The sequence below is a fragment of the Pseudopodoces humilis genome, chromosome 1, assembly GCF_049639895.1.
Source record: "Pseudopodoces humilis isolate 2021_Gansu_Grassland_sample_001 chromosome 1, ASM4963989v1, whole genome shotgun sequence".
Lineage (NCBI taxonomy): Eukaryota > Metazoa > Chordata > Aves > Passeriformes > Paridae > Pseudopodoces > Pseudopodoces humilis.
Window position 1 is genome coordinate 13,576,757 of NC_142200.1, and position 27,184 is coordinate 13,603,940.

General features: G+C 46.5%; 1 protein-coding gene across 1 annotated transcript in view; it reads left to right on the forward strand.

Annotated features, from left to right (window-relative positions):
• The first annotated feature begins 7,672 nt into the window (after positions 1–7,672).
• Positions 7,673–27,184, forward strand: part of EXT1 (exostosin glycosyltransferase 1) — a 175,166-nt gene continuing 155,654 nt past the window's right edge. Inside the window, exon 1 of the mRNA XM_005516946.3 lies at positions 7,673–8,797. Coding sequence (XP_005517003.2) covers positions 7,851–8,797 — 947 coding nt within the window. The 5' untranslated portion in view covers positions 7,673–7,850. The remainder of the gene's footprint in view (positions 8,798–27,184) is intronic.

The following is a 27,184-nucleotide window of genomic DNA, read 5'->3' on the forward strand; positions in this document are numbered from 1 at the left end:
TTTGGGAAGTTGTCTGACCTGGTGCAAAGGGCATATGGAGCCACTGCTGCAACCTCTCAGGCTGGGTCAACTGTACTGGTAAGTGATGGGCACAGGACAGGTGACCAAAGGAGCAGTGCCTGGCCTGCTCATGTGACAGTAGCAGAGGAAGCTCAAGTCACCAGCCTCAATCTACCATGGCCGCTTGTGCAGGCTTTCCCTCTGCTCTCCTGAGGTCTGACAGCCAAACTGCCTGGAGCAGCCTTTCCTCACCCTGCTCTGGCATGATACTCCAGATCAGCGGTGACTCCTTGAAGGGGAGGGTTTGCTCACCTGGTTCCTGCTGTTAGGGCTGGGGGAGAAGATGTATTTCTGTGTGGCAGAGCTGGGGAAAGGATGGGCTTTGGCAAGAACCGGTGCCAAGCAGTAGGGTCTGGAAACCAGGCTCTCCCAGAACAGCATGTCTGATCATGGCATTAGTTGAATAGAAACAGCTCAAAGTAAACTTGTTTCTTCTTAAATGCTCACATAGAGTTTTGCAGCATGTTGACTTGGTTTGAAAAGCATTTTCATTAATTTATTACAACTTCTGCCTCTGGACAAAACTTAAAGAGTTTCCAGAGCTCATTTACTAAAGGGGTTGGAAAAGTTATTTCAAGTTAACAGCCTACATTACAGTAGCAGTTATTTGAACAGGTGGGGACTGGGGGAAGTAGGGACATTAGCCAAATCATGAATCATAAGCTAATCAGATTGCCACCCATGTTTGCACCAAAAGAAAAGCCATGCACGAAAATACACACATTACCAGCTACAGAACTGACTCAGCAAGAACCCAAACTTTTGTTGGGGTTTATTGGGGTAAATGGCTACACTTGACTTGGTAGGGGCAGGAGCTCTCTCTGGAAGTCACCAGGGAGCCTGGCCCCCCTCTGACAACTCTGAGGATGTGGGACTTGTTTTTACTGTTTGCTCCCCACTGTATTTATCCTCCATCCAAGCAAGGAGAAGTTTGGGGCCTTGCACTCTTTGTCTTTAACAAGGTCTTTTCTGCCTGCCCTGGGATTTGAGGCTCTTTCCACAGGTGAGCAGGAAAAGCATAGGACCCAACTTCAGATATCCCAGGAGGACATCTCAGGACATCCATAGCCTCTACCTCCTGCAGGGAAGCTCCTCTCTCTGGTGCAGTAGATGTTTTTGACTGTCCAGAAAGAAGTGCGTCACAGAGCTGTTCCTTGACCCATCCAAAACCCAGACAAAGAGCTGTGCAGAACCATGCCATGGCCCAGCTATGCTGGGAAGCAAGGATTGCACTGGCTCTTCACTGGGGTGGGGGCTTATCTCCTCCTGGAGCACAGTCACTGAGAAGTTCCTAGAGTGAAAAAAATATGGAGATTTAACTGGATTTAGAATAAAGTAAAATAAAACTACACTATTGAAACTCTGTTGATGTTAGTGAAATTCCTTGTGCCTTACACCATTGGGCAAAAATTCAGATCTAAGTGCTGAGGCTGCTGGCAGGTACTTTCCTGTTTGTTTGTGCAGTGGAGAAAAGTGCTTGTTTGCTGCTGATTGCAGACTATGGAATAAGAGCAATTTCTCATCCCACCTCCACAGAAGCTATTTAAATAGTTCTACACCCACTTTGAAAGATGCTCAGTTAGAAAGGAGTAAATCTGGAAGTTATTACTCCTCAAAGAAAGAAGCACCAATAAATAGGCTCTGCTAAGGCTGCCGGTGCTCTCGGGGATAGCAGCCGCCCAGGAGCTTTCCCTTCGCCAGCCTGCCTTTGCAGTGGAACAGTTATTATTAGGCAGCCTGCAGAGCAAACACACGCTGCGGGAGAGAGCCCTGCGGCTCGTGTCTGAGGAGCTCTTGGAGCCGACCCTTTGTCCCACTGAGGCTCGGGGCCAAAGCCCAGCTGGCTACATGCAGGCTCCTCGCAGGCTGCACGAGCCCCCACGTGCTCTCCATCCAGCACAGAAGCAGAGGGAGCAACCAGCAAAACTCAAGGATGAGCCAGGAGAAGCAGTAGGCAGAGTGCTAATTAAAAAAGCCCTTATGAAATACTGGGGACAGAATGGTGTCACGTGCGGTCATTTAATGCCTCCTTTTCCTCTCCTTGGGGATCGCTGGCCACAGACTCACAAAGTGAAAGTGTTTGCCAGCTCTTTCCCAAAATTGAAGGTGAAGGTTTAATCCACAGCACCTCTGCAGGGCTTCTGGCAGGCTGCTGCCCAACACCCAGCCGCTCTCCCCACTGCCCATCTCCCACTCTGCTAGACCTCCTGCCCGGCAGGACAATAAAGGGGGAGGCCCTTGTCCAGAGCAGTTGCTGACAAGTCTCTTCTTGGGGGATATGAAGGGAAAAGTTAAGCTCAGGTGGGGAACTGGGCCAGCTCTGTGCAGGGAGAGCCAGGTGGGACCCAGGAACCTTGCTGCTGGTCACCCCAGGTCACCTCCAATCCTGATCACACCTGAGAGCAGGCATTCAGGCAGTCCAGGAGCTTTTTTACCCCCACCACATTAGATGTACATGGATTTGTTTTCAGATTAGGTTGGACCCAAAGAGAGACTTTTATGAATTGATGCACTCAAAATAGCCACAGAGCAGTCCTCAAATGAATCTCATACAATGCTACTGTCAGAGCCAGCTGCTTGTATTCAGACCCTCAGCATTGCCATCCTGCTCCATAACCAGCACACCAGGGCCCCAGCCCTACAGCAAGTTTCAGGCGATGCCTTGTATGTCTCTGGCTTTCGCCCAGGAGAGCTCTGCTTTGAGCTAAGATCTTAATATTTATAAGCCTCTGGTTTTACTATATGTTTAATATCGTGGTAAATCAGGTGCCTACACTGCTATCCCTCCAACCTACCTGAAAATCTCACCTTCTTAACAAACAGCAGTTACATTTTTCCTTAAAAATAAACTAGTTTTAAAATCACTGATTTTTCTCACATTTAAACAGCCAATTATTTCTGAGGACATAAGAAACAGCTGTTGCAATGTTGAAGCTCAAACAGCTACATCTCTGCTATTTTAATGGGCAAGAGTCGATATTTTTATTCCCATGTGATATTACCAAGACATAAGCAACCATAGCACTAGTATTAGTTTGTGGAGCAAAGATCACTTCAATTTGCCCCAATGAGGAATAATTTTAATAGAAAATTAGCATTCCACAAACAACTCTTTGAAAACCTGTTGTTTTTTCCCTCTTTGTTTTATGATAAAGCACCACAGCCCTGGGTAAGCACAATTTGAAGACAGAGACAGTTTTCAATGCAGCCTTAACTCTTTCCAGACAGGAGAGTGGACTTCAAAAAGTGCTTTCCAAAGTTTACCTGGCATTGTCGACCACTGGATAAAGGGAGAGCACTGACTCTGCCTTGCAGCAGAAGTTGAACAAATTATCAAATAGGAGTCAGTTCCTCTCCCACAGCCTTCAGGTCAGGACTTCTGCTAAAAGCTTCGCTCTTCAGTCTATGTATGATCACCCAAACCAAACGGACATCTGCAGGTACTTGGCATCTGTGGAAACCAAAATACAGAGCCAAGCCTGGAGCTCCAGGCTGCTGGTTCTGCAAGGCTTTGTTTTACTTTTGGAAATCCTTGTTGTACTTAGCCAGGGAAAAGCATGCACGTGGCACAAAGAATGGTGATTTGAGCATTGAACAGAGTAACAATTTTTAACTGCACATGTGTCTGTCAACAAGGCCTTTGCAACGTCTTAGCTCCATTGTATTTTTATCCTTTTTCCCCTAGGATCATGACACGCTTGACAGTGGTGATAAATCAGCTCTCATGCTGTCCTATTAGCCAGGAAAATATTATCAATCCCATTTAGCTGGAAATGTGAGACCCACAGGTAGCCTAATAGAGTGATTACCCAGGTTGTTACCTATAACAAGCCAGTCTCAGCAGGACAGTCCCATTTCACCCCCTCAGAGAGGATGCTCTCCTGGAAATTGTAGGTGTGATTTTAGGTCTCCTACTTGGCAAACACTTTAAGTAGAGAGTTACCAGTTTTAAAAAAAACAGGGGATAGGGACAGGTGAGAGAGTGAGAGCATTTTTCTCTTATGCTTTGAGTGGATTTCAGTGCAAGAAGCACTATGTTAAGGTTTGAACTCTGTAGATGGAGAAACATCTAATGCCCAGTGAATCAGTTAAGGACATTACTCAACATCATCAAAACTAACATGCATCCAAGTGTGTGAAGCAGTAGGAAATTTTTCACATTAAAAAAGTGGAAGGTACCTCCAGATTTAAATGACAGCTGAGCCAGGAACCCTGAGGAATTAAATTTTGAAGGCATCTAAAGCTACAACTGGACACTGAGAGAGACCTAAAAATGAGGAGCCCACACTAATCTACCTATCTAAGAATTTGGCCCCAAGTGACTTGCCACAGGTTGGGCAGGTGTTAAGTTACAAAGTCAGAAATAGAAAACCAATTCCCTCTCCTGGCCTTTCATTTAAAGGCTGGACAGATTCCCAGACAACTGTCAGCTGCATGAAGATATAAAATTATTTGGAAGAGTGCAAAGGGTAATGAACCAGGGTCAAAAGCCATCTGCAAATTTGCAGACCCTTAGCAGTCAGCAGTGGCCAGAGCAAACCTGGGGTTGGTGACTTTTGTTCTTACCAGGTGGTTACCCTTTCACCACTGATTCTTCCTCATCTTCAGGCAGAATTTATATTATACACTGGTTTCTGCTCCATCATCTACCTGCCAGGTGGCAGATGCAGGCAGAGAAAGGTAGGCTTCCTTTTTTAGAGTGCTCAGCCTCCAGAGCCTGTGCAGGCTGTGGATAACTCTCCAGCCAAAGAGCTGAAGGCTGGCTGTGTGATTCCTGCCACACTGCCAACAGGGCCTGAGAAGCAGCAAGGAACTGGTCTGGGCACAGGCTGATTTTGCTCTGTGACATAGGAAAACTATAAACAGTGTGTGATGGCTGGTTTGAAAGGTCATCAAAAAGGCAACTGATCACCATAGCCACTCTCTCCGTGGTTACAGGCATACACACATCTCCTGGAATAGGTTTTGCCCGGCACAACAGGATCCAGATCTCTCTGGAGCAATCAGACAGTAACCCAGGAATCCTACAGATAAAACCTGCTAGCAGTGACCTATAAAGGTTTATTTCTCTGTGGAATAAAATGACAACCTCATTGCCTTTTTCCAGATGCAAATACTTCAAACCTGAAGTATTCACTGGTGCTGTGAAGTTGGCAACAGTGTGAGTACCTCATGTGCACGGCAGTTCAGCTGGAAACACGTCAACTTTCATTCCTATGCTTCCCTGTTGCAGGGAGCAGCACCATGGTACCACAGGCTCATCAGCACCACATCCTCAAAATCTATTTGCAACAGCTACCATCCTTGGCACAGGCAGCAAAGCTCACAGGCTTCCTTTTCTGTTTGAAACTGGTCCCCAGAGGCTTAATTTGCAGAGCAAATTTGCAGTAATGGGATTCCACCTTCCTGTGCCTGACAGAAGGTGCCTCTGCGAGCTGCCTTGGTTCACCTTTCAAGAAGCTGACCTCTTTTTTCCTGAACAGCATCTCAGTTCTGGAATGTGGGCTGTGACAAATGTTTCAGAGAAAGACTACAGGGCTAATGAATAAATTAATACTTAATTACACTTCCCCACTATTGGGGCATTGTCCAAAATTTCTGACCCCTGTACCTAAATCTACACCAGCCACAAATAATACTTTGTTCTCAGAATCTTTACATTTTCTTATTATTCCAAACTTCTTCCTGCACCAGTCCTCCTCACAGTCAAATTATTTTTGAAGGGAACTGTCTTCTCTTGGCTCCAACTACAGGATTGACATGCATTTTCTATCAGTAATACACCCTTCCATAGTAAACGCTCACCACATTTCCTGAAGAAACTATCTAACTTCACACACATTATGGTGCATTTCTCCACCTCAACTCAGCATCAGTGCAGGGAGAAGAGGAAAGGACACAACAGCAGCCTCAGCTCATTCCTGGGACATGCATGGAAGAGCACTGGGCTAGGGAAGCTTTTGGCTGATGTGAGGTTTCTGTCCCTCAGGTGGTGTAAGACCCCTCTGTATCTTGCAGGTGGAGAGGGGACAGCAACCCAGGAAGGCCAATCTATTACACTTTTAATGTAGGATAGGAGCTACAAAGAAAACACTTTGGGACAGGCTTCAGTATTAGGTAGTTACTTGACATCCAGGGTCTTGTGCAAGCGCCTCAAAGCCACCCCAGGTAATTGCTCTACTATAATTTGCTGAACTAGCAGGGCTGAAATAGATACATTCATTGTCACTGTAATCATCCCTTCCAGCACTTCCAGTGGTGCCAAAGCTAGATGGGGCCCCCATCTGTGTTCCTGCCATCCTGTCCAGCCTGGGCCCACCGTACAGGCCATCCTGCCTGGGTGATGAGGGCTCTCCCCAGAGCACAGGCTACTGGCGATAGAATTGAATGCCACGGAGCAGATGAGGTTAAGCTCAAATACGTAGCTGCAGGGATGGCTGGGCGCTTAGACAGCTCCCTACAGACCACTCATTTATCAGCATCGTTTTACTGTCTGGCAGCCCCGAGGAGCCGCCTCAGCGGTGCGGAGGGCCTGCTCCCAGGGGCGCGGACCACACCGCATCCCGGCCGGCGATGGCGCCGGCTGCAGCCCCAGCGCTGTCAGCGGAGCCACGTCCCCGCCTCTCCCCGCACCACGCAGAACGCTTGTTACCAGGCGCCTCGTAACTGGGTTTTTGGGTCTCAGCCCCGGTTTTGGGTCTGTTCCCTCGGGGCCGCTCCAGCATAGAGGCGCCGCACTCGGCAGGGGGCGGCAGCGGCGGCGCCGGCACCGCCAGCGGAGAGCCGGGTCACTCTTGGCCGAGGGCTGCACTGGCAGGGGGGGTGGAGCGGGCAAAGCAGCCCCCGAGGCGGGTCTCAGCGGACGCCACCCCCCGGCGCCTTCCCGAACGCGCCGCCCGGGAGCCCCAACACTGCCCCAACAGCAGCGGCCCCCGCCCGCCGGGTTATGAATGGGCGCGGCGGAAGCCCCGCCCCCCCGGACGTGACGCCCGCCAATGGGGGCGCGGGGTGAGCGGCGGGGTGAGGTCAGCGCGCGGGGCCGGGGCGGGGGCGGCGCGGGCCGGGTGCGGCGGGCGGGGGTCGCGGCCCCGGGCGGGCGGGGCGGGCGAGCGGGGCGCGGGGTTCGGAGGCCGCTGCTGCAGCGGCCCGGGGGAGGCGGGAAAGGAGGGAGGGGCGAGCAGGAGAGGGAGGAGGAGAAAGAGAGGGAGGAGGAGAAGAGGAGGGAGGAGGATCTTCGCCGCCGCGACTCCGTCCTGGGGGCCATTCAGCGGGAGCGAGGCGAGGAACGAGCGACGCCGGGGCCAGGCGTGGGGCGCCGGGCGATGCGGGGCTTCGTCAGGCTGCGGCGCGGCGGCCGCGGGCTGTGAGCCGGCGGGGCCGGGCCGGGCTGGGCTGGGCTGGGCTGGGCTGGGCTGGGCTGGCGGGGCGGAGAGGGGTGGGCGGGAGCGTGGCGGAGCCGAGCGCCGGCAGCGGCGGGAAGGCGGGAGCGGCGCTGCCCGGTGCCCGCCCCGCGCGGGGGGCCGGCCCTGAGTGCATGCGGGGCGCCCCGCCGGGCCCCCGCCGGGCCGCCGCCCGCCGCCCCTGAGACACCGGCGGCGAGAAAGTTGCGGCGGTCGCCCACATGCGCGGCCGCGGCCGGCGGCTTGGGGAACGGCGCCGAGCGGAGGTGGGCGAAGAGAGTTTGAAGCGCTCGCCGGCGGGAAGATGGCGGAGCGGAGCTGAGAGCGGCGCCCGGCGAGCTCGGGCTGCCCCCGCCTTCCTCCGCAGCCCCCCGGACCCCCGCCGGACACATGCAGGCCAAAAAACGCTACCTGACGCTGCTCTCTGCCGGCACCTGTCTTGCCCTGCTGCTCTACCTGGGAGGCGTGCGGCTGCGGGCGGCCCGGCACCCGCCGCCCGGTAGCCGGCATGGCCCGCGCCCCGGCGGCGCCGAGCGGCCCTGGCCCCGCTTCCCCGCCGCCCTGCGGCCCTTCGCGCCCGCCGAGCGCCCGGGCCCCGAGGGCGGCGGGCGCGTCTCCCCCCGTCAGCGGCGGGACGCCAGCGCTGGCCTCTACCGCGGGCGCCGCTGCCGCATGGAGTCCTGCTTCGACTTCGCCCAGTGCCGGAAAAACGGCTTCAAGGTCTACGTGTACCCGCAGCAGAAGGGGGAGAAGATCGCTGAGAGCTACCAAAACGTCCTGGCCGCTATCGAGGGCTCCCGGTTCTACACCTCGGACCCCGGGCAGGCCTGCCTCTTCGTCCTCAGCCTGGACACACTGGACCGAGACCAGCTCTCGCCCCAGTATGTGCACAACCTCCGCTCCAAGGTGCAGAGCCTCCACCTGTGGAACAACGGCAGAAACCACCTAATTTTTAATTTATACTCTGGTACCTGGCCCGACTACACTGAGGATGTGGGATTCGACATTGGCCAGGCTATGCTGGCCAAAGCCAGCATCAGTACTGAAAACTTCAGACCCAACTTTGACGTTTCTATCCCACTCTTTTCTAAGGATCATCCTAGGACAGGAGGGGAGAAGGGATTTTTGAGGTTTAACACCATCCCTCCTCTCAGGAAGTACATGTTGGTATTCAAGGGGAAAAGGTACCTGACGGGGATAGGGTCAGACACCAGGAATGCCTTATATCACGTCCATAACGGAGAGGATGTTGTCCTCCTGACAACCTGCAAGCATGGCAAAGACTGGCAAAAGCACAAGGATTCGCGCTGCGATCGAGACAACGCCGAATACGAAAAGTAAGTGAGCGGTGCCCCTTTCCCCGTGCTTGTATCCCCAGGGCATGCCGGCATGCCCTCCGCTGCAGGCGGCCCGGGCCGCCCGGCAGATGTGAGCAGATGTGTGCCAATGCGCTGGCAGTGGCCAGAGGGAAGCATTTATCACTCCTTTGGGCGAGTCGGTGACTTCTCCCGTCACCCGTGAGGCTTCCGGCTGGCTCCGTGCTGCCTTGGCCGGGGGAGCTGGGGGAGGCATTGAAGGGCGATGCAGTGTCCTGCTGCGGTGGCGTTGCTTGCCCAGGGACTGATGACCTGCATCCGCAGCCCGGTGGCTTTCCGAACGTTGCCAACGCAGAGGTGCTGTTGGAGGATGCGCTGACATTTGACACTGCTTTTTGTCCCCCCAGCACTTCTTAAACCAGACGCCCTGTGCTTTCCCTGCCCTGAGACTAAGTTTGAAGGAGTCCTCAGCTCTCTCCAGGTCGCTTGTGAGCCAGGCTTCCGAAGTGGGTTGGTTGCTGAGGGCGATGGCTGGGATGCGCTCTCCAAAAAGCACTGCCCGGTGTGTGACCTGTGTCTGTGTATTCACAGACAAGCTAGTAGCTTGCCTTGCCGTGTTTCTCCTCTCAGTCCAAACCAGCACAGTATCAGTAAAGAAAGAAGAAGTGTTGGCTGTGTTTGTGTCTTGTGTCTGAGTTTCTGATTTTTACGTGTGAGAGGATACACCAGTGATGCAAGCTCAGCGTATGCTTTCTGTATGCTTTCTGTGAACGCCTGGTTGCTTGCCTTTCCTCGACTTTTATTTTTATTTGTTGGTAATGTCAGTATGAAGCCAAATTTTCTCTCGCCGTACTACTGCCCTTGTCTTCCAGTCTGCTTTTCAGGTTTGTATATATAGCAGCCGGGAAAATCGCTTCTGGGAATTACCTCCAGGACTGCGATGCTGACTAAGCCATTTGCAGCTGATTAGTTCATTTAAATGCCGACCACCGCTATGTTTGCTGCAGAATAGGTGCCTATATGTGAAGTTTTTCATACGAGAGTATTTCCTGGGTAGCATGAATTACACATTGAATTAAAACAGACCAGCCGTAAAGCACTGGGTGATGTGCGGTGGAGGGAGCTGCACCCAGAGCTGCCAACTGCTGGAGGGTTTTGTGGTGCACAGAGGAATGTGGGTGGAAAAATACTTCTGGAAAGCATTTGGGAAGAAACTACGCTGGCATTAATACTGGTGAAAATTTCCGACTGGCTGGCTGTTTCTCCACTGAAACTATCCCCAGGGGTTGGGAAGAGAGCGGGAAGGTCGGCATTGCAAAGTCGGGAAGCCTGCATGAACTGATTGGGTGAACTCTTCTTACCTTTTGGTTACTGTAATTCTGCTGCAGGGAGGGAGGAAAGAGCAGTGCAAATACTCAGTGGACTTTTAATCACATTCATTTTCAGAAAACTGGTGGACGAGTGGTGAAATAATGCACACATGGAAGCAATACAGCATCAGTGCTGGGTGATATTATAGAGATAGTAGAGATATTAAGCTAAGCATTTGTCACCCAAGGGCCCCTTTGGCTTGTGACCTCCTTCAGGGAATATATGTTTTGGGAAAAAGGGGAGACCTGACAATTGCAGCCTTTCAGGGTGTATTGTTTTTTTGTTTCTAGATATGAGCAATTGGAGCTAATTTACAGATGGGAAATATATAACCCCGGTTATTTGGGGTATACTACAGTGTGTGTGCTGTTATGTTGTCATAAAACCAAACATACCTGCCTGTGGTTTCATGCGAGTCAAATTTTTTACAGCTATGCCATTGGATCTAATAAAAGATAGATCTCTGCCTCTGAGTTCTGCTCCCCCTAAAGTGTCTTTGCCACTTACTGTGGTGAGATTTGTACATAGCAACCCTCAGGGGGTACAATAGCATGAACCCAACTGGTATGCTATGCTATTCATACAAAAAACATACTTGCCGCTAGGATGTGGCCGTATCTGGAGTGAGGGGCTTCAACATTTGTTGCAATGCTGCTGTTAAAAGACAGGAACTGAAAACAGATGCTGACAAGAAAATAAGATTACTCCAAGAATTGAGGCAGGCTCAGTCTGTGGTCAGGCTGCTGAGGTGAAGAGGTTTGCTCTAGCGAACAACGAGGGCACCTGGCAGAGTGTGCTGCTGCCCCTTCTCACTTGTGCCTCGGTGCAGATGCACAGCAGAGTGTGCCATCTGCTGCTCTCCCAGCACCGCATCCTGCCAGAGCCTGCATCCTGCCTCCATGCCCGTAGGGACCATGCCTGCTCCTCTGCTCCCTTTATAAAATCTGCCAGGGTCACATCTCCGAGGCAGCACAACACAGCCGTCCAGTTGAAATGCTGCTGTGCTGATGTGTAACTCAGGTGTGTAAGCTATAGAAGGAGCTCCATTTTTCATGCCACGTGTAGCAGCATCCAGCCATCAATGAGGCTGTAGTGCTTGGAAAGAAGTATCTATACATCTGGGCCTTGAAAACTGCACACAGAGTGGCTCTTATGAGGTGTTTGGGGCTTGGATTTAACAATGCATCCTCAAGGTTTTAATCAAAAAGGAGGAGAAACATACTCTCCAAGATACATCTATTGGCATATCCATAAACAATTGGGAGTTGCATATTGTGCTTTTCTGTGCTGATTTTCCTATCCTCTGCTGTGATACTTACACCACTTCATGTGAAAGGCAGTAGTGTAGGTGTCCTGGCCATGGAGAGCTGGCCTTGAGATACCAGTGCTTGCTAGGGTGATAAATGAATGATTTGGTCTAGGTTAGAGGCCTTGCAAAGCCAGGTAAATGAGGTGACCAGATTTTAAAATGTGCTAGCCTTTTGTTAACAGGGTGGTGGTGTTATGGTGTGCTGGGCTCAGGGCTGCACAGATCACAAGTTACTTGTGATGGGGTTTCATCTAGGATGTAACATTTGGTGTTGGGTTCACGTGAGGTCCAACTGTCTGCTGGATGTGGTGTTTCCTCTCTAAGAGATTCAAAAAGCCGAGAAAGGTGACTTTCTGACCTCTGGAAAAATGTGTGGAGTGTCTTTGTTTGGGAAAAGGAGGGATGGGCATGTGTGTATTTGACTGTCTGTGTGAATTGTATTGAAAGATCCATCCGTATGTCACAGCTAATTAATATGCATCCTAGTTATGCATCTCAGCAGATAAAGCTGAGGCAAACTAAAATGAATTACATTATCATGATTAGATTGCTAGCAAACAGGATATAAAAGAAAAACAAAGAAAACCTGGTTTTCTTTAGGGTGCCCTTGGTTGCCAGAGTTGGCCTTTGTCACCCAGCACTAGGGCAGCTGGGCTTTCTGAATTCCTCCACAATAAGATTTCAGCCTCGAGCTTTCCATTTCACAAAGGGTTAAGAGAATAAAAGCTGCTGCTGCTGAAGTTTGAAGACAGCCTCTTAAATATTTAATGACAGTCTAAATATATACATATGTACAATGTGTTTTAAACAAAGGCAGAATTCATATACAGGCTTAACTGGTTCCAAATAATTACTTTTTGGAAGGTAATATAAATGACTCTGGATACCGAAAGAAATGGAGGAATATGATGTTCTAGTAAAGCCAGATGCAGAGAAGAGGTTTGCAACAAAATGAGGATCTTTCCAGGAAAGTAAAATAATATCTGTGGCATATCCCCTGACCTGCAGCAACCCTGCCCTTGGAAGATGGAGGTGACAGTATCAGAAAACATATGGTCTCACCAGAAGCTCATTCAAGGAGACTTTATCATCCACGCTTGATATCTGAAATGATGAGAATGAAGCAAAAGGGGTAAAAAAGAGAAAGTAGAATGGAGGAGGAAAAGTGAAAAAACCCCATATTTTTGGAGAAAAGTGAGTTATGGTGGAGGACAAATAGCATAATGAGGTGTTTTTTATAGACTAGGAGGTTTTTTCACTAGTCCGTGACCAAAAAGCCTGTGTGATCATGACGGAACTGAGAAAGGGAAGTAAAACATGCAGGACCTCATGAGAAGAGGTTGGAGGCAAGTGGTAGTGGAGGAGGAGCCTATGGAAGGAGCTAGCTGCTCGCAGATCTACCTGCGGCTGCTGGGTGCTGGCAGAAGAGGGAGAGAGCAGCAGCACCTTGCCTGCTTATACCAGTGAGACATCTCTGCAGGGCACACAGTAGCACTAGACAGGGTTGGATGTGTACCTCTGCAGGAGAATATATTCAGCTGAACGTTCTCATTGCTGCCTGGTAGCCAGTAGGTTTACCTGGTGTGCACTCTACTGGTGGAACATATGCCAGTCACAGCTGAACCTCCCACCTTTGAAAGTCATGAGTAAAGGTCACAGTCGTGCAATAGTCACAGAATGGGAAGAAGAGCAAGTTTTAATTTTGCTTCCTTCCCACTAGGAAAAAAAATATACATACTGAAAAAAAGAGGTAGAAGTACACACGAGGGCTGACTTTGCCACTCAGCAGACTGGCATGAGAATGTGAAGTATGGCTTAGGCTTGCCCGTCCAACATGTGATGATAATGTGAACAGTCCATACGCATGTATGTGCATGTTTCAAACAAAGATGAAATTCTTGCATTTTTAATATACTGAGCTTCCGTGTATTGTACTAAAATACAAATGAAAATGCCACACTTAATCACTCACTGGATTATTGTTTGAATAATCTAAAAGCCTTCACAAGTCAGCTCATTTGCAGCTATTTAGGACAGATCTGAAAAATCACTCAGGTTCAGGTTGGCTGTTGTTCAGGACATCTGAAATGAGATGGGAACCAGTCAATGCATCTTGTATATCACCAGGCTGTTTTGGGAGCTTGGATAAAACTCAAAAACTACTGAGAGCGCTTGGGCATTTTCCCAGAGTATCTTGGCTCCTACAGAGACCTGTCCCCACCAGACTACTTTTTAATATTGACTTCTGAGAAACTGGAAATTTGCCTGGTTTACAATACATTTATCCAAAATGCAGTAAGCAGGTAAATAGCAAAGCTTTAATGGGTGTCTGAGAATACAGGACTTGCTCTATTGTGTTCTTCCTCTTGCTCTCTGTATGTATTGCATAGAGTCCTTATTGTGCCTGTTGATCCTGATTTAATGCAAGTAGGGCCCTGAAGGGTCAGAGCTTCCAGAGGCTCCAGGCTGATGCCCTGGCAGGAGATGGGAGCAGGGGCAACAGGAGCATACCTAAGCTCCCAGCCAGCTGTGCAATCCTCAGCCTGGCCGTTTGCACCAGGCTCTTCCCTCTCAGTGGAGGTGTGGGAGCGGGTGGATCCATGTGCCATGAGTGTGTTCCCTGTGCGAGCAGCACTGGGCACTGCCGCAGGTGTGGCCGGGTGTGCAGGGTCAGGCACTGACAGGAGCCCACCCTGCCCATGGGCCTTAAACCAGGCACCCTCCTAACCTCAAGTAATTAAGTTTTCTTGTGGGGTGAGTTATTATTATAATTGGTTGCCTCAGGCCTTTCTGTGGCTTTCTATGAAGCTTCTCATACGAGGCTGTGTGGTGACAAAGCATTAGAGTAGATGGGTGATCTGGTCTGCAGCAGGTGTTTTCTGCACGCAGAATGTATATGAACACAGCTTTTGCAGCTAGAGGGGCTCTACTTTTATTTTTCCTGCCTAGGAAAATTGATCTAGGGTAGTTTATCAATAAGTACTCATCATTGAAGAGACACTTGATGATGAACAAAATTAAAAGAAAAAAAAAAATCTGAGTCATCATTTTAAGTAGAATTAATTTGGAAACAAGTAGTTTTCAGGGCTTGTTGAACCCAGATCAGAACTGAGCTAAGAGTAGTAAAAGTTCCAGCTACCTATTTTGGCAAGAGGAAGTCCTCTTGTGTCCCCAGCGAGGTGGGCTCAGGAAGAAGGTGCTGCAGAGCATCCCTTGGGGCTCTTGCCTTCTAACCCTCCCTGGCTGGGTGTTTCAAAGAGCTAAGTCTGACTTCTGCAGGACATTTTATAGTGGCCTAAAGTAGGCTTCACTGAAAGTGCTCCTAAGGAAGAGAGGTGGCTGATTTTGGGGTTCTCTTGCGGGTCGCATGCAGCTGACTGCTGCTCCCTGCTGCACTGAGGGTATTCTCAGCTGTGGGCCTGTTTAGGCCTGTTTAGTAGTGCATCTTGCTGGGAGAATGGGATTGAACAAGAGGAGTTCCAGCTTGAGACAAACCCAAGCAAAAAAGACTACTGGTCTGAGTGCTGGAGATAATCCTTTTGCCCCACATACAGTCCCGGAACAGCCTACTGGAAAGTAAACCAGCAGCCGCTCGCGGGAGAGGGAAGTAAATGAAACTGGTCGGCACGAAGCACTTATTTACTCAACAGATGTGAGTCAAGAGAATGTGCTGTAATCTGATGATTTCTGGAGTATTATCTGTGATTGTTTTGCTTTTCTCTCTGAAGGGTTTCTTTCAGAAAATCCACAGAGTTTTGTGGTCTTGGGTAAACAAACTGTTTTGCTAAACAGAGAAGAGTAATTGGTGGGTACGTGGACTGTCTGGCCTGTGAATGGAGTTAAATGCCGTGTTCCAAGCTGCTGAGGTGACTGACTCCTCATGGACTTGGCTATATCTAGACAATGATGCAAGATTTATACTCTTCTCTCATGTCATATGGATATTAGTTTAGCCTGTGGGAATGTGTGAGTATAACTTCAGGTTATATTTAAGGTTCTGCACCTTTCCACATTGCCAAGTATTTGGGATGTTTAGGTTTCAAAACCTTCTCATGGTTTACAGTGAGCAATAGATTTGTTCCTCTTCCTCTGTTCATCCAGCTTGCTTTTATGGAGGCTTTGTGTTGCTCTTTTTTCAATCCAGATTTCAGGAGGAAACAGGACATGTGTCATCACTGGTTTGTCCTTAATTTAGGAACTTCCTCAGTCAACTGCAGGGAGCATTGATGTAATTCTGATACAACTCATCCCCACATCTCTGGAGAAGGCAGGGAGGGAGGGAGCTCTGGCAGGAGGTGCCTGCAACAGCAGGTGTGCACAGGAGCCATTAAAGATTCCAGCCAGAGAATTTCTTCCACTTACATAACAAATTATAACAACTGACATCTGTGCATGGGAAGAAGCTATCCTGGTACTGTGCCCACAGGTACCACATAGCCTGTTTGAAGGCCAAGAGGCAGGAGATCAGCATACTTCTGTGGTGCAGGAGAAACTAGTTTAAGAAATTAATTCGAAATGAGGATGAAAGAGAGATTTGTTTCACAAGAGAAGGGGGAAGTAGTATTTTAAGAAATACAGGCCCTGTCTCTGCAAAATGTTGTGTCTTAACTGCTTTTCTGTGAAAAAACTGGTATAAGTGCTGCCAGTCTGATGGCTTTCCAGGTGCAGTCTAATTTCCTAAAATGTTGTAATTTCTTAGAATAAGAAAACATTATTGTAAGCCAGTCAGGAGAGTTAGGCCTGCTCAATAATAGGAGAAAGAGGAGACCATTTTCTTTAAACTTCTTGTGTTTCTGCACTTGTCTCTTCCACCAGCTCTTGCTGACAATTTAGCTTCTGTTTTTTGGGTGGTTTAGTGCTGTGTTCCTTGGCCAGGTGTCAAGTGGGTGTTCCCTGAAAGGTGGTAGAGATAGGAGGTTTGTGTCTGCTAAATCAGGCTCCCATTTCATACTCCAGTAGCACAGACTGCTCAACCTTCGTGCAGTCCCTGGGAGAAGTAAGGTGCTGGCAGGGCTGTTGCAGGAGCTCCTGCCTTCTTCTGCCTGGATGTGGTCTTTAGACTGCAGTCTGACAGCCAGGATTGCCGCTGGCAACCATGGTTACGTTTCCATATGCTTTTGAAATGGAAAGAAGTATTTGCTTTTCCTAAGCATTTTGGGGGTTCACTTTAGTGCTTTATAATGTTTAGAGCCTGTATAAAACTGAAATATTACTCATTTATGTTTTCTGTATCCCCTTCTCAGGAAGCATCAGTGAGCATAGGTCTAAAATGATTTTCCAATAAAAGGTGACAGTTGTCAGAAGCAGTATGAAACAGCTCTTCTCCGTGTGTCTGGCAAGGGCAAATATCCTCTAAAGCTTTTTTGGGGTTTGACTTGGCCTGGGTCAGGATTTGTTTGATATATGAACCTTTTAACTCTCCTTGCTTCACTCAGCCACTGCCAAAGACCATTGCTTTTCCAGGCACTGAAGTGCTGTCATTCTGATCACTCCTCCAAGGGCTCCTACAGTGCAGTTAGCAAATTCAGTAAAGCTTCTATAAGTTGACTTACTTCTCCATGGTGGTTTCTAGTCCAGAAATACATGAAAACAAAATTCCTGGGTTCCTTAGTGAATTTCCCGTTTATTCACTTTTTTCCCCTCTAATATCCTCTTTGTGTTTATGAATGAAACAGAATTAGGGCTAATTTAGTTGATTGGCTGCAAAACAAAAGTATTCAATTCTAAGAATGGGAAATGAGAAGGCCTTTCTGAAATGTTACTTCTTTGCATAATTGTAATAGATTATAATTATACATTTGGGTGTTTAGCAGTAGATTTGCTGTAAATACGGTCGTGGGAAATCTCGTCACTCACTTGTGTCGGTTTGAGTCCTGATGCGGTCCTATCGATGGCTGTACCAGCATCTCTAACATAATTTTCTCTTTGGGTAGGATGATGTGCCACAGAGAATGCAATCTCCAGTTCCCTTCCCAGCTCCTCCTACAAAATTACAGCTGGTCGATACGGCCATGTCAGACTGTTGACACAAATCAATAAGATCAATCATTCTTCAGCTCCTAAACAAAATTGAGAGCGCGATGCTGACGGCCTGCGTGTAGCAGTAAATTCCTAAAGGAAAATCACATACCTCAGTGTTTGCTGAGTGTATCCGTGGGAGATCCTGTCCCGTTAATAATTAGTTCTCTGAGGCTGTAAAAAGGAACATGGTATAAATAGTTGGCTAGAGCTGCAATGTGTGTTATGACCCCTGCAGCCTTCAGGCTGATGGAGAACATCACCTGACCAACAGCAGTGTGAGAGACAGGGGAGCGTGTTTGGGTAGGAATCCTGTTTTTCTTCATTCTCCTAGAAGATCTTGACTTCTGATACTGGTTTTTGCCTGGTGAATAACTGCAGACATTTCATCACAATACTGGAACTCCTGGTGTGGTCAGGTAGTTCAGTGTGTTACTACCAGAAAACACATCAGGATTGTAGTTTTTGTAGTAGTCAAGAATAAATTCAGAGGCTGCTTCTAAAAATAACAATATTTGTCTGAAGGACAAATTTTTGTTATGTCTGAGTTTATATCTCTGAAGGTTTGTTTTGGTGTGTCTACTCATAGACTCAATCAGCTGCTTCAGGAAGATAAACACATGAATGCTTAATCTTATGAGTTTTCCACCAACCATTGTGCTGGGTGCTACCAGATTTTTCTTTTAATTAAATGTAATTTATCTAATCCTAATAGAAAACATAATTATAGGATTTATTTTTTAATACTGTATTTTCAGAATTATTTAATGAAGAAGAGTAACACTTCCCCCTTAAGGGTGGTTTAAAAATCAGCAAACAAAATACAAAAAACTAAAGTACACTTTGCTAAAAGTAATAAATCTAAGACAAGGTGCAAAAAAAAAAAAAAACCCACAGCTGAAATGTTGGAGCTGCAATAAAGCTGAAAATTAATGATCAGTAGGTTGCTGCTGCAAAAGAGAGTGAATGCATTATGGATTTGAGGAGACGCCTATAGCTTATTAAATGCCAGCAAATTTTTGCATAAGCAGTAGAAAACCCTGATCAGAAATTGTAAAACAGTGTGAACTGCAGCTGGAAGATCCAGTGCCACAAAGGATGTGTGCACCATGTGTATGGCTGAAACATAAGAAAGTGCTTTGCAGGATCATAGTCTAAAGTTGCACGCTAAGCTCCTTTAGTTTCCGATCTGAGGGATTTAAATGTTTCAGTAAAGCATGACTGGTCGCAGGAAGGGATTTATCATACTTTATATAAGGAGGTGTGTATGACTGTTTAAAATAATTTAAAACAAATAACATCCCTTCACCCTTCCACACACCCTTACACTTTTTTTCCTCTAAACCCAAAAGCTAAGACTACTACTTGAATTGTAATGGAATAATATATCAAGTGAGTGATCACATCAGGCATGGACACTTACCAAATCACAGTGAGATAACTGTGAATAACTCTCTAGTTTCAACAATTTGCATGGCCATTAACAATTGATGGGTTTCCCTTAGAACCGCATTATCTATGGCAGCAGGATCTATTCCTGTGCACCTCTCCTGCATACTAAGTGCCAGACAAATTCTCAAAACTGAAGATAACAAAAAATCTGATAGTGGCAAGGTGAATGAAGCAGGTAGGAATTTCAGGGCGACATTTTTTGAAGATAGGAAAATATTTCAGGCAGTCATGCATTTTCATAACTGTTCTTCATCCCCTTTCTCTGCCTATTTCTTTTACTACAGTTCTGCAAGTTTTAATTCAAGCTGGTGTTAGATTTCTCTTCACTGCTTGGCATCACTTCAGGCTTGATGGTCAGTCTGGCCTGTGAATCAGTTAAAGTAAGATTTTAAAATACCTTTTGTTACAGTTTTGTGTTGGACAGTTGTCTTCAGAACAACATCTTTTATGTGTATTTGACAAAAAGATTAAAATGATGCTGAATTTAGCCATCCTAGATTGTTGGTTGGCTCTTTCATGGGAGTGATTTCAAGCAGGTGCCAAAGATGTGCTTTCCTTATTAGAATCATGCCACCATTTTAATAAGTGTGCAACACATCCCTTATTTCTAGTGCTTTCATCTCTGCCTGACAGCATGTCATTTCTTTCCAGATTCCTCTACGAAGCTGACTTTCCCAGCCCCAAATCTTTCTTTTTATTTCTCTTTCTCACCCACTTCCCTCTCCCCCTTTCTTCTCACGGCGCTGTTGTTGTGGCAAGATGAAAGCGGCTGAGTGAAGTGGTGGCAGGGAAGGCTCGGGTAATCAAAGCGCACAAGCGGCTTGGAGCTGTCTGAAGGCAGGTGGGTGACACATCAAAGTCAGGGGTACGTGTGCTTGCTGCTCTCACCTCTCCTTGTGAATGACCCCTCCTGCCATAAACAGAGTTCCTGGGGTTAATTTGTGAGTTCACACGCACACAAATGCAATTACTTTTCTATGGCCCTCCCAAAATTTACTTGCTGAGACCAGTAATAAAATCTTAGCTTTGTTCCTTGGAATATGGCATTTGCAGACGTGGTGTGTGAGGAGACAGGTACCTGAGCTGTTGTTTGCCTTCAGCCGAGGGTAGCCCATCACCTTATCATCACTTGAAAGTGTTGTTTCAGGGTTGCTGTAGCAGGATGAGGGCTGGAAGGTCTAAGCAGCATCCCATTGTCCCCAGCTGGGCCTTGCATGGTCAGAGACGCTGAGAAGGTGTTGTCAAGCCCCCCTTGGCTGGGGCAGGCAGCACCCCTCGTTCGGCCAAATGTGGGTGCTGCTTCTTGAGCTCTGCACCCAGTGTGAAGGCTTCAGGTCCCCAAATTCCCACTCACCCCCAAACTCCGTGCATATCTCTTGACGTGGAGCTAACTGGGGCTGGCTATTTTCTCAGCTGTTGCTTCTCCTCAGATCCTCCTTTTTCTTTGCTGTGGAACTCAGCAGCTGAGCACCACAAGGTCTGGGTCGACTCTTGCTCTGTGTTTCTGCAGGAGGACTTGGTCCTTGTCTTAATTGTTTGTGCTGAAGGTGTCAAATCATTGCACTCTACTCCTGCCATTTTTGACAGGACTCTTCCTCACTGCCTGCTGATGCCGGTTTCAGTTCCTGAGTACCAAAATAAGCAGGGCATTTGTCTCTTGATTTTCTGTATCACAACATTAGTGAATCACAGTGAAAACGGGTTTTCATCTTTTGTTTTATTAGCTATTTCTGATGGTTCTGTAATAATAACCCTTTTCTAGAAAGGTTTTTTTACTCTTTCATTTTTAATGAAAGTTCTTTATGACACAGGTCATAGTAAAATAATTTACAGTGAAATTGTGTGTGTTGTTAGGGTCTAAAACTGGTGATTTAAGAATTTAGAGATTCTGTGATCCCTGGGTACCCTGTTGGTGTAGTTACTGGTTATAGCAATAGTTCTTACTTTAACTTTGGTCTCAGGGTAACCATGTTTCACAATAATCAATGCACTGATTACTGTAATTGCAGCTTGTGGTACTATGGTCTTACAATTAACTGACTGCGCCAATAAAGTATGGAATTTAATGAATATTTGTGAGCAAACTTGATTAGGAAGTAGGTTGAGGATATGCACTGATAGAGGATAATAGAAGAGACCCGTCCTCAGCTTTGATAAATAGAACAGATGGAAATCTGAAAATGAGCAGCAAAGCATGGAAACCATCCCACTGCTGTTTACCTTGCATTTATTGCCACACCATGTCTTTAAAAATCTCTCCTTAAAAAAAAAAAGGAAGTTGACTCCCTACTGCAATGAGATGCTGTGTACACAATTTCAATCTTTTCTGCAGAACTTTAAAGTATTTTCAGACTTGATGTTGAAAACTGAGTTTACAACGTAGCACTGGTATCAACCTTGAGTAAAGAACTGTCTATTGTCACCCCATGACTGAATCATAATGCAGTTAAAGTGAAAAAGGAAACCACCATTCAAAATGAGAAATAGATTTCATAGTGGTCCCTCTGGGGAGGTGGAGGGCTGACATCTGGTAGTTGCTGGAAAGTTAGCTGTGTTTTACTGTCCTTGAGGAACTGTGTCCCATTTTTGCTTGTTATTGGTCATGCTTTGTGTGCCTCCCTCTGGTTGTGTCCACATATTTCAGATGCATGTCCTTCATTTCAGGTATAGAGGCCTGTCCTGCACCCTCTGTCAGGCCATTTGGGTGTGTTTTGTATGAGTCTGGCAAGTTAACAATCAAAGGGTACATCAGGTTTTGGATGGTTGCTTTAAGTTTGCCAGAAATCCCTTTACACCTCCTTACCTTCTCTCCTCTCTTTTTCCATCTTTATTCTATCTTTAAGAACTTGACTTTTATTTGCAGGTTTTCCTGGCTAAGTACATGGATGTCTCTTAAGCAAAAGTAGCATTAAGTCCTGCTTACCTTATCTTTCTCCCTCTCTTTTTTTTTTTTTTTTTTTTTCCCAGCTTTTGGTTATCTGAAAAGTTTGGCATTAATAGAAATGCATAAGGAAGCTCAGACAGCTCCTGCCCTGAGCGGTAGGCTGGTGAGTGGCTGCTCCTGCTGCAGGATCTTGGAGGGGAGGGGGTCTTCAAGCAGCTGCAGTTCATCCATTTGCTTCCTACCTGCTGGTTTCCAATAGTGTTAATTTTTATGCATTTATTGTATTTAATTAAAAGCAGGACTGCTTACAGCAGTGCTTGTGGAGATTCCGCCTCTCCCCCAAATGCAACAAATAGGCATCTGGTATTTGTTTTGTTTAACACAATCCTCATAAAATGAAAAGTAATAAAACATAATTATCTGTAAAGACTTGTTTTGTAAGCCTAGGAATGAGCTTGTTCCTGCCTTATTTTTGTCTAGTTGTAAGATGGTTTTAGTCCCTCTCCAGATTAACAGAGAATCAGTTATTACAGTATTTTAAACCCTGGTGTGTAGAGGTAGAAGGTTGTGTGAATGCATGCACAGGGTAGCAGTACTGGATCTCTAGAGGTGAGAATAGTCTTTCTCTTCCTTTTAGATGTTTTTCCCTTAAAAACAACAAGTTTTGTTTGAAAACTTTGGTAAAGAAAGAGGAAAGAAAATCGGTGGGCTATATGAACAATTCAGTATTTCTGAGCTGTAGGCCTTAAAGTTGGGTTTGAGCCCTTTCTGCATGCCAGTCATCCTTGGCAGTGTGAAGCACAAGTGTCATGGGTCCACACTCATGCTTGGATGTGTGTAGGATTCCTTGATTTGGCCCTCACTGCATTACTGAACAGACTTTAACTGCTATGCATCTTCATTTCTCAGAGCATTGCTGGCTTGATCCACCTCCAGCAGTTGTAAGGACTCCCAGCAGAGGATTTGGCAGAGCTAATTACACTAATTTCACCTTAGATTTGCTGCTTGTTATTTGTTTGTAGGCAACTGTGCCATTTTGCTTGCCTTTGGCTTGCTGTAACCCTGCAAAGCCCTGCCTGCCACATGCTAGTGGTAGATTTTTCTGGGAAAAAGTAAAACCAGATCATTTAAACCAATTAGATAGAAAAGTGAGACATGCAAGTGGCTTATGGCTGTCTAAAGATGAAGTGTGAAAACCAAATCCTTTTGGAAAACTCACAGTCCAAACTTCCTACTTTTTTTTTTTTTTTTAAATAGTAGTAAGCAAGAATCAACTTTTTTGTAATGAAAGCTGAAAGCTGTGGGGCTGCAGTGCACCTTCAAGTTCAGCATGCTTTGGAATATGTTTGCTTCAATCCTGTTCTTCTGGACACAATTAATAAAAGTAATAGAAGAGAACTTCGCTCAGCTTTTATGTGAATTGTAGCCTTCTTAAAACCAGATATGACTTAGGTATTGCTTTCTCTCTGCAAGACAAGCCTTGTTATTTTGAATCTTGATGAGTGGCTACTTTTGTTCTTTGAGTCTCAGAAACAATGGGGTTGGGAGCACATAACGAATTGCCAAGTGATAACACTTTGGAGAGAAGAATCTTCTTCAAGTGCCTCACTCCCTACATCTTTTGTTCTGCAGAGGCTGCCTTGGTGCAGCCCCAGGTGTAGAGACCCACTGCTGGGGGAAGGAGATGCTCCACCTACAAGTCCTGCTTTCTCAGCAGCAGCAGTGCCTGGGCACGGCCATGTGCTGAGCTGCTTCTGCCCTGTATTGAAGTAATTTCCTTGTAATACATTTTCCTTGAAATACGCTTGTTATTCATCATATATGGGGAATACTGGTGTAATCTGCTCATTGCTGACTTCACTTGTTTAACAGCACTGTTGTGGCTCTGAGTCCTCAGCCAGGGCACAGCCAGCAGCAGCAGGGGAGGTGTTAGGAGGCACCCGACTGCCTTATGTGATGTTGCTTTCTATGGCCAGAAGTCTTTGATCTATTCAAACAGAAGCTGAGAAGTGGGGGATGGATGCCACATTGCAGGCTGATGTGTAAATGCATCTTTTTGCACAAAGTCATTTAAAAGCTAAATGGGCCATGTATGTCAGAGACTGCAGAGTCCAGCTACAAGTCAAATGGCTGAGATGTTTGTCATTCCCACACAGTATATAATGTCCCATTTACTTTTTCATGCAAAGTCTGGAGTTCAACTGTTATATATTTTATCTGGGGTATTGCTTCATTTAGGTGTAAAGTAGGGAGATATCTCCCTGCAAAGTTTACTGGTCCTTAATTTATTAACATCTCCAGCATGTTCTGAGACCAGTGTTGCTTTGCATTCACAGCAATAGAATTGAATTTAAAAGTTTGGGTGGCTTCTGATTCAGACTTCTTACTTTCAGGAATAATTGGGTTTTGCTTTACCAGTGCAAACGAAGTAAAGCCCTCAGCTTCAGTCCTGCTATCAGTGTGGCATGGACTTACTATTTGTTCTCTTACTTACTGTGTGCAGAGTGATTGCTTTTGGCACATTTTCTTTTAAATGCAATGTAAAACGAAATCCTGTTATTTGCACACATCCTGTGACATGCATCTTCAAAGTATCTAGGCAACCTTTATGTAGATGACACTTTTAACTCAAAGTTTTCCATCGTTATGAGTGTGGTCCTCTGAAAAGAAGCAGGATGAAAAAGGGAGGGAAGAAAGGGCTTGAACTCACTGGGCAGCTTGAGTCACTTGTAAGACTCTTTGTAGGAAGTATGACACACGCTGAAGATCTCCGCTCCCTTACACTTAAAACATCAACTTCAAACTATTCTGTGTTTTTCCTTTGAGCTTGGGCAGGTAGGGAATCTCCTGGCTCTGCTGGAGCTGATAGCAGATCCATCAGGAAAGGGAGATTTCAGAGCTTCTGCAATCCTGCACCAAGCAGTGGACTTCCTTGTGTGGTTCTTGGCTCCAGGCTCAGGAGAATGAATGGTCCAGAATGTTTGCAGGTGTAACCCTGGGAGGTATGTGTGTTCTGACAGCTTTTGAGTTCAGCTGTGTTTCTCAGAAAAGAGCTAAATGGAAGACTTTAAAGACTTAAGGAGAAGCCACCATTGCAACCCCTGCAAGGAAGAAGTAAAGCTTACTTAAAGGAGATTTGTTTAATAAAAGCATGTCTGTGGGGTTAGGTGTGACTGTGACCAATCAGTGGTGCAGATGGAGCAGGCATCACTACTGCAGCAATATGATCTCCAGTTGGGAATTGGTCTCCAAAGCCAAGTTCACTGAGATATGCTGCACAAGGAATGTTGTGGCCTCAGACTTCATATCAGGATGGATGTAATCTCTTAGAACTGTTCTGGTTTAGCTAGATTGAGCAAGCATCCTTCAGGCAGGAAGCAGGGCTGGTGCAAGCATCACACTATGTGCTGTGGTTCCTTTGGCAGAAATGGGATTGGTGTCCTTGCGCTTGATACTTACTGAATTGGGGCTGTAGGTGATCAGCATGGTGCATGTTGGTATTAAGGAATGTGTCGGTGGTGTAGGTTAGTGTACACAACAAAGCAATCACAATTCCCCCCTCCCCATCAGCAAGCAGCATACACAAATCTCTCTTTGCCACCCTGGGCTGGTGCTGGGGAACATGATATGTTCCCTATCCAACTCTTAAGAGGATGAGTGTGTTTGGGGTGTTTGGAGGACTGCCAGAAGCCTGGGACTGTGTTTTGGGGAGATAAAAGGTTGTGTGTCTGTGATTTACATTTACTGGGAGGTGATTCCTTTGGGCTCTCATTGCATTCAGGGTGTCAGCCCAAAAAGAAACGAGTGACCTGATGGCATCTTCCCACATGTAGTTGAGTTGGTGCAGAGGAGGAGGCTGGAGGGAAGGGTGGAAGGGATGGGAGGCACTGTATGCTATTGTTGCCCCAGGTGCTGGGTTATGGGAGATGACAGTCCCAAGCAGCTCACTGAGATTTCCCTGGAAGCTGATGTAGAACAGAAAATGAAGCTCAGGTTTCTCAAGACTCCTGTTACCAGATCCCCTTCTGCATACTCATGTGGTCCACTCACCCCTGTGGTCTTTATCCATAGCTGAGCCTGAGTGTCTACCATTATTAGGACAGTGAACGTAGCTGTTTCTTAGGGAATACTAAAAGGCAAAAGTTGGAAATGGCCTGGACAAATACTTAAAGTGTGGGGAGGAAGCATCCAGATTTTTGTGTTTGAATGCTTAGGACAGTAAGTGAAAGCTTCCTGTTGCAAGGTAAGGAAACTAGGTTCATAGCCACAGGTTGGGTTTGAGGGGTTTTTAAAAAATTATTGTTATTATTTTTAAAGGCCAGCTGTTTATATAATCTTGACTAAATTTCTATGCTACAAAAGGCTAAAATCATTATCTAGGAGTTCATGATTAATGTCCAGTTTGCCTGTGTACCAGGGTACTGCTGATAAGTATCCCACGCAGTGATTTCTTTATTTGACCTTATGTCCATGGATTGGTCATGAAAGCTTAGATGGATATTGACTACTCTCATCTTGACTATTTTTAATTACAGGGCAGTAAGAGTCAAGCGGGATAGCATTTTGAGGGGTTGGTGTGGGAATAAAGTGACATGGTAAACTGAACCCTGGTAGCTCAGTCGGGACAGTGGCGAGTTGTTACTGTGTTATGGTGGGAGAAGCTGCCAAGGGAATACTACAGTACAGTTAAGTGGGACTGTTAGTGACATGACTGAGTGAATTCATTAGTGGCAGTGGTGTATTCTTGTATCTGCTTTTCCTTACAACTGCTGGGGGAAGATACTCTGGTGAAACAAGACTGGTGGGAAGAAGGGAGGAGGAAAACAGACTCCAAAGATCTGGTGCTGAAACACAGCTGTTTCCTGGATGGATTTTACTGAATACTGGAAGTTTGCTGTCAGAGTGGTGTACTCCTGATGAAATATCTTCATGTAGGTGCTGTCTCTGTGCATCTGCTTGTTGGGTAGGTTGGAAACACGTGGAGGAAAGGACAGACGTACTTCTGTCAGGTGGAGGCTTCTGTGCAAAAGGACTGAATTAAGGCAACATCTGCCTTTAGCAGAAGATATATTCTCAGTTACTGGTGTTTTCACAGGCAAACAGCAATAAACTTGTGGGGGTGTTTGAGATAGAAAAATGCATAGACAAAGGTGTCATCCAAAGGAAAGCCAAAGTGAAGAGCCTGGAGGCTGTCAACAGTGCAGTATGTTCTTCAGTATAGACAGAGCTGTTGTCTGACCTTTTTCTGTTTATCAGCATCTTTGTTAGCAATTAGTCTGCTGAGGGACCTTGCAATTTTTTAGATAGGGGAAGATAATAAAGATGACCCTAAAGTAGGAGTGGCTTAGAAGAAAAACAATGCACACTTAGCTTT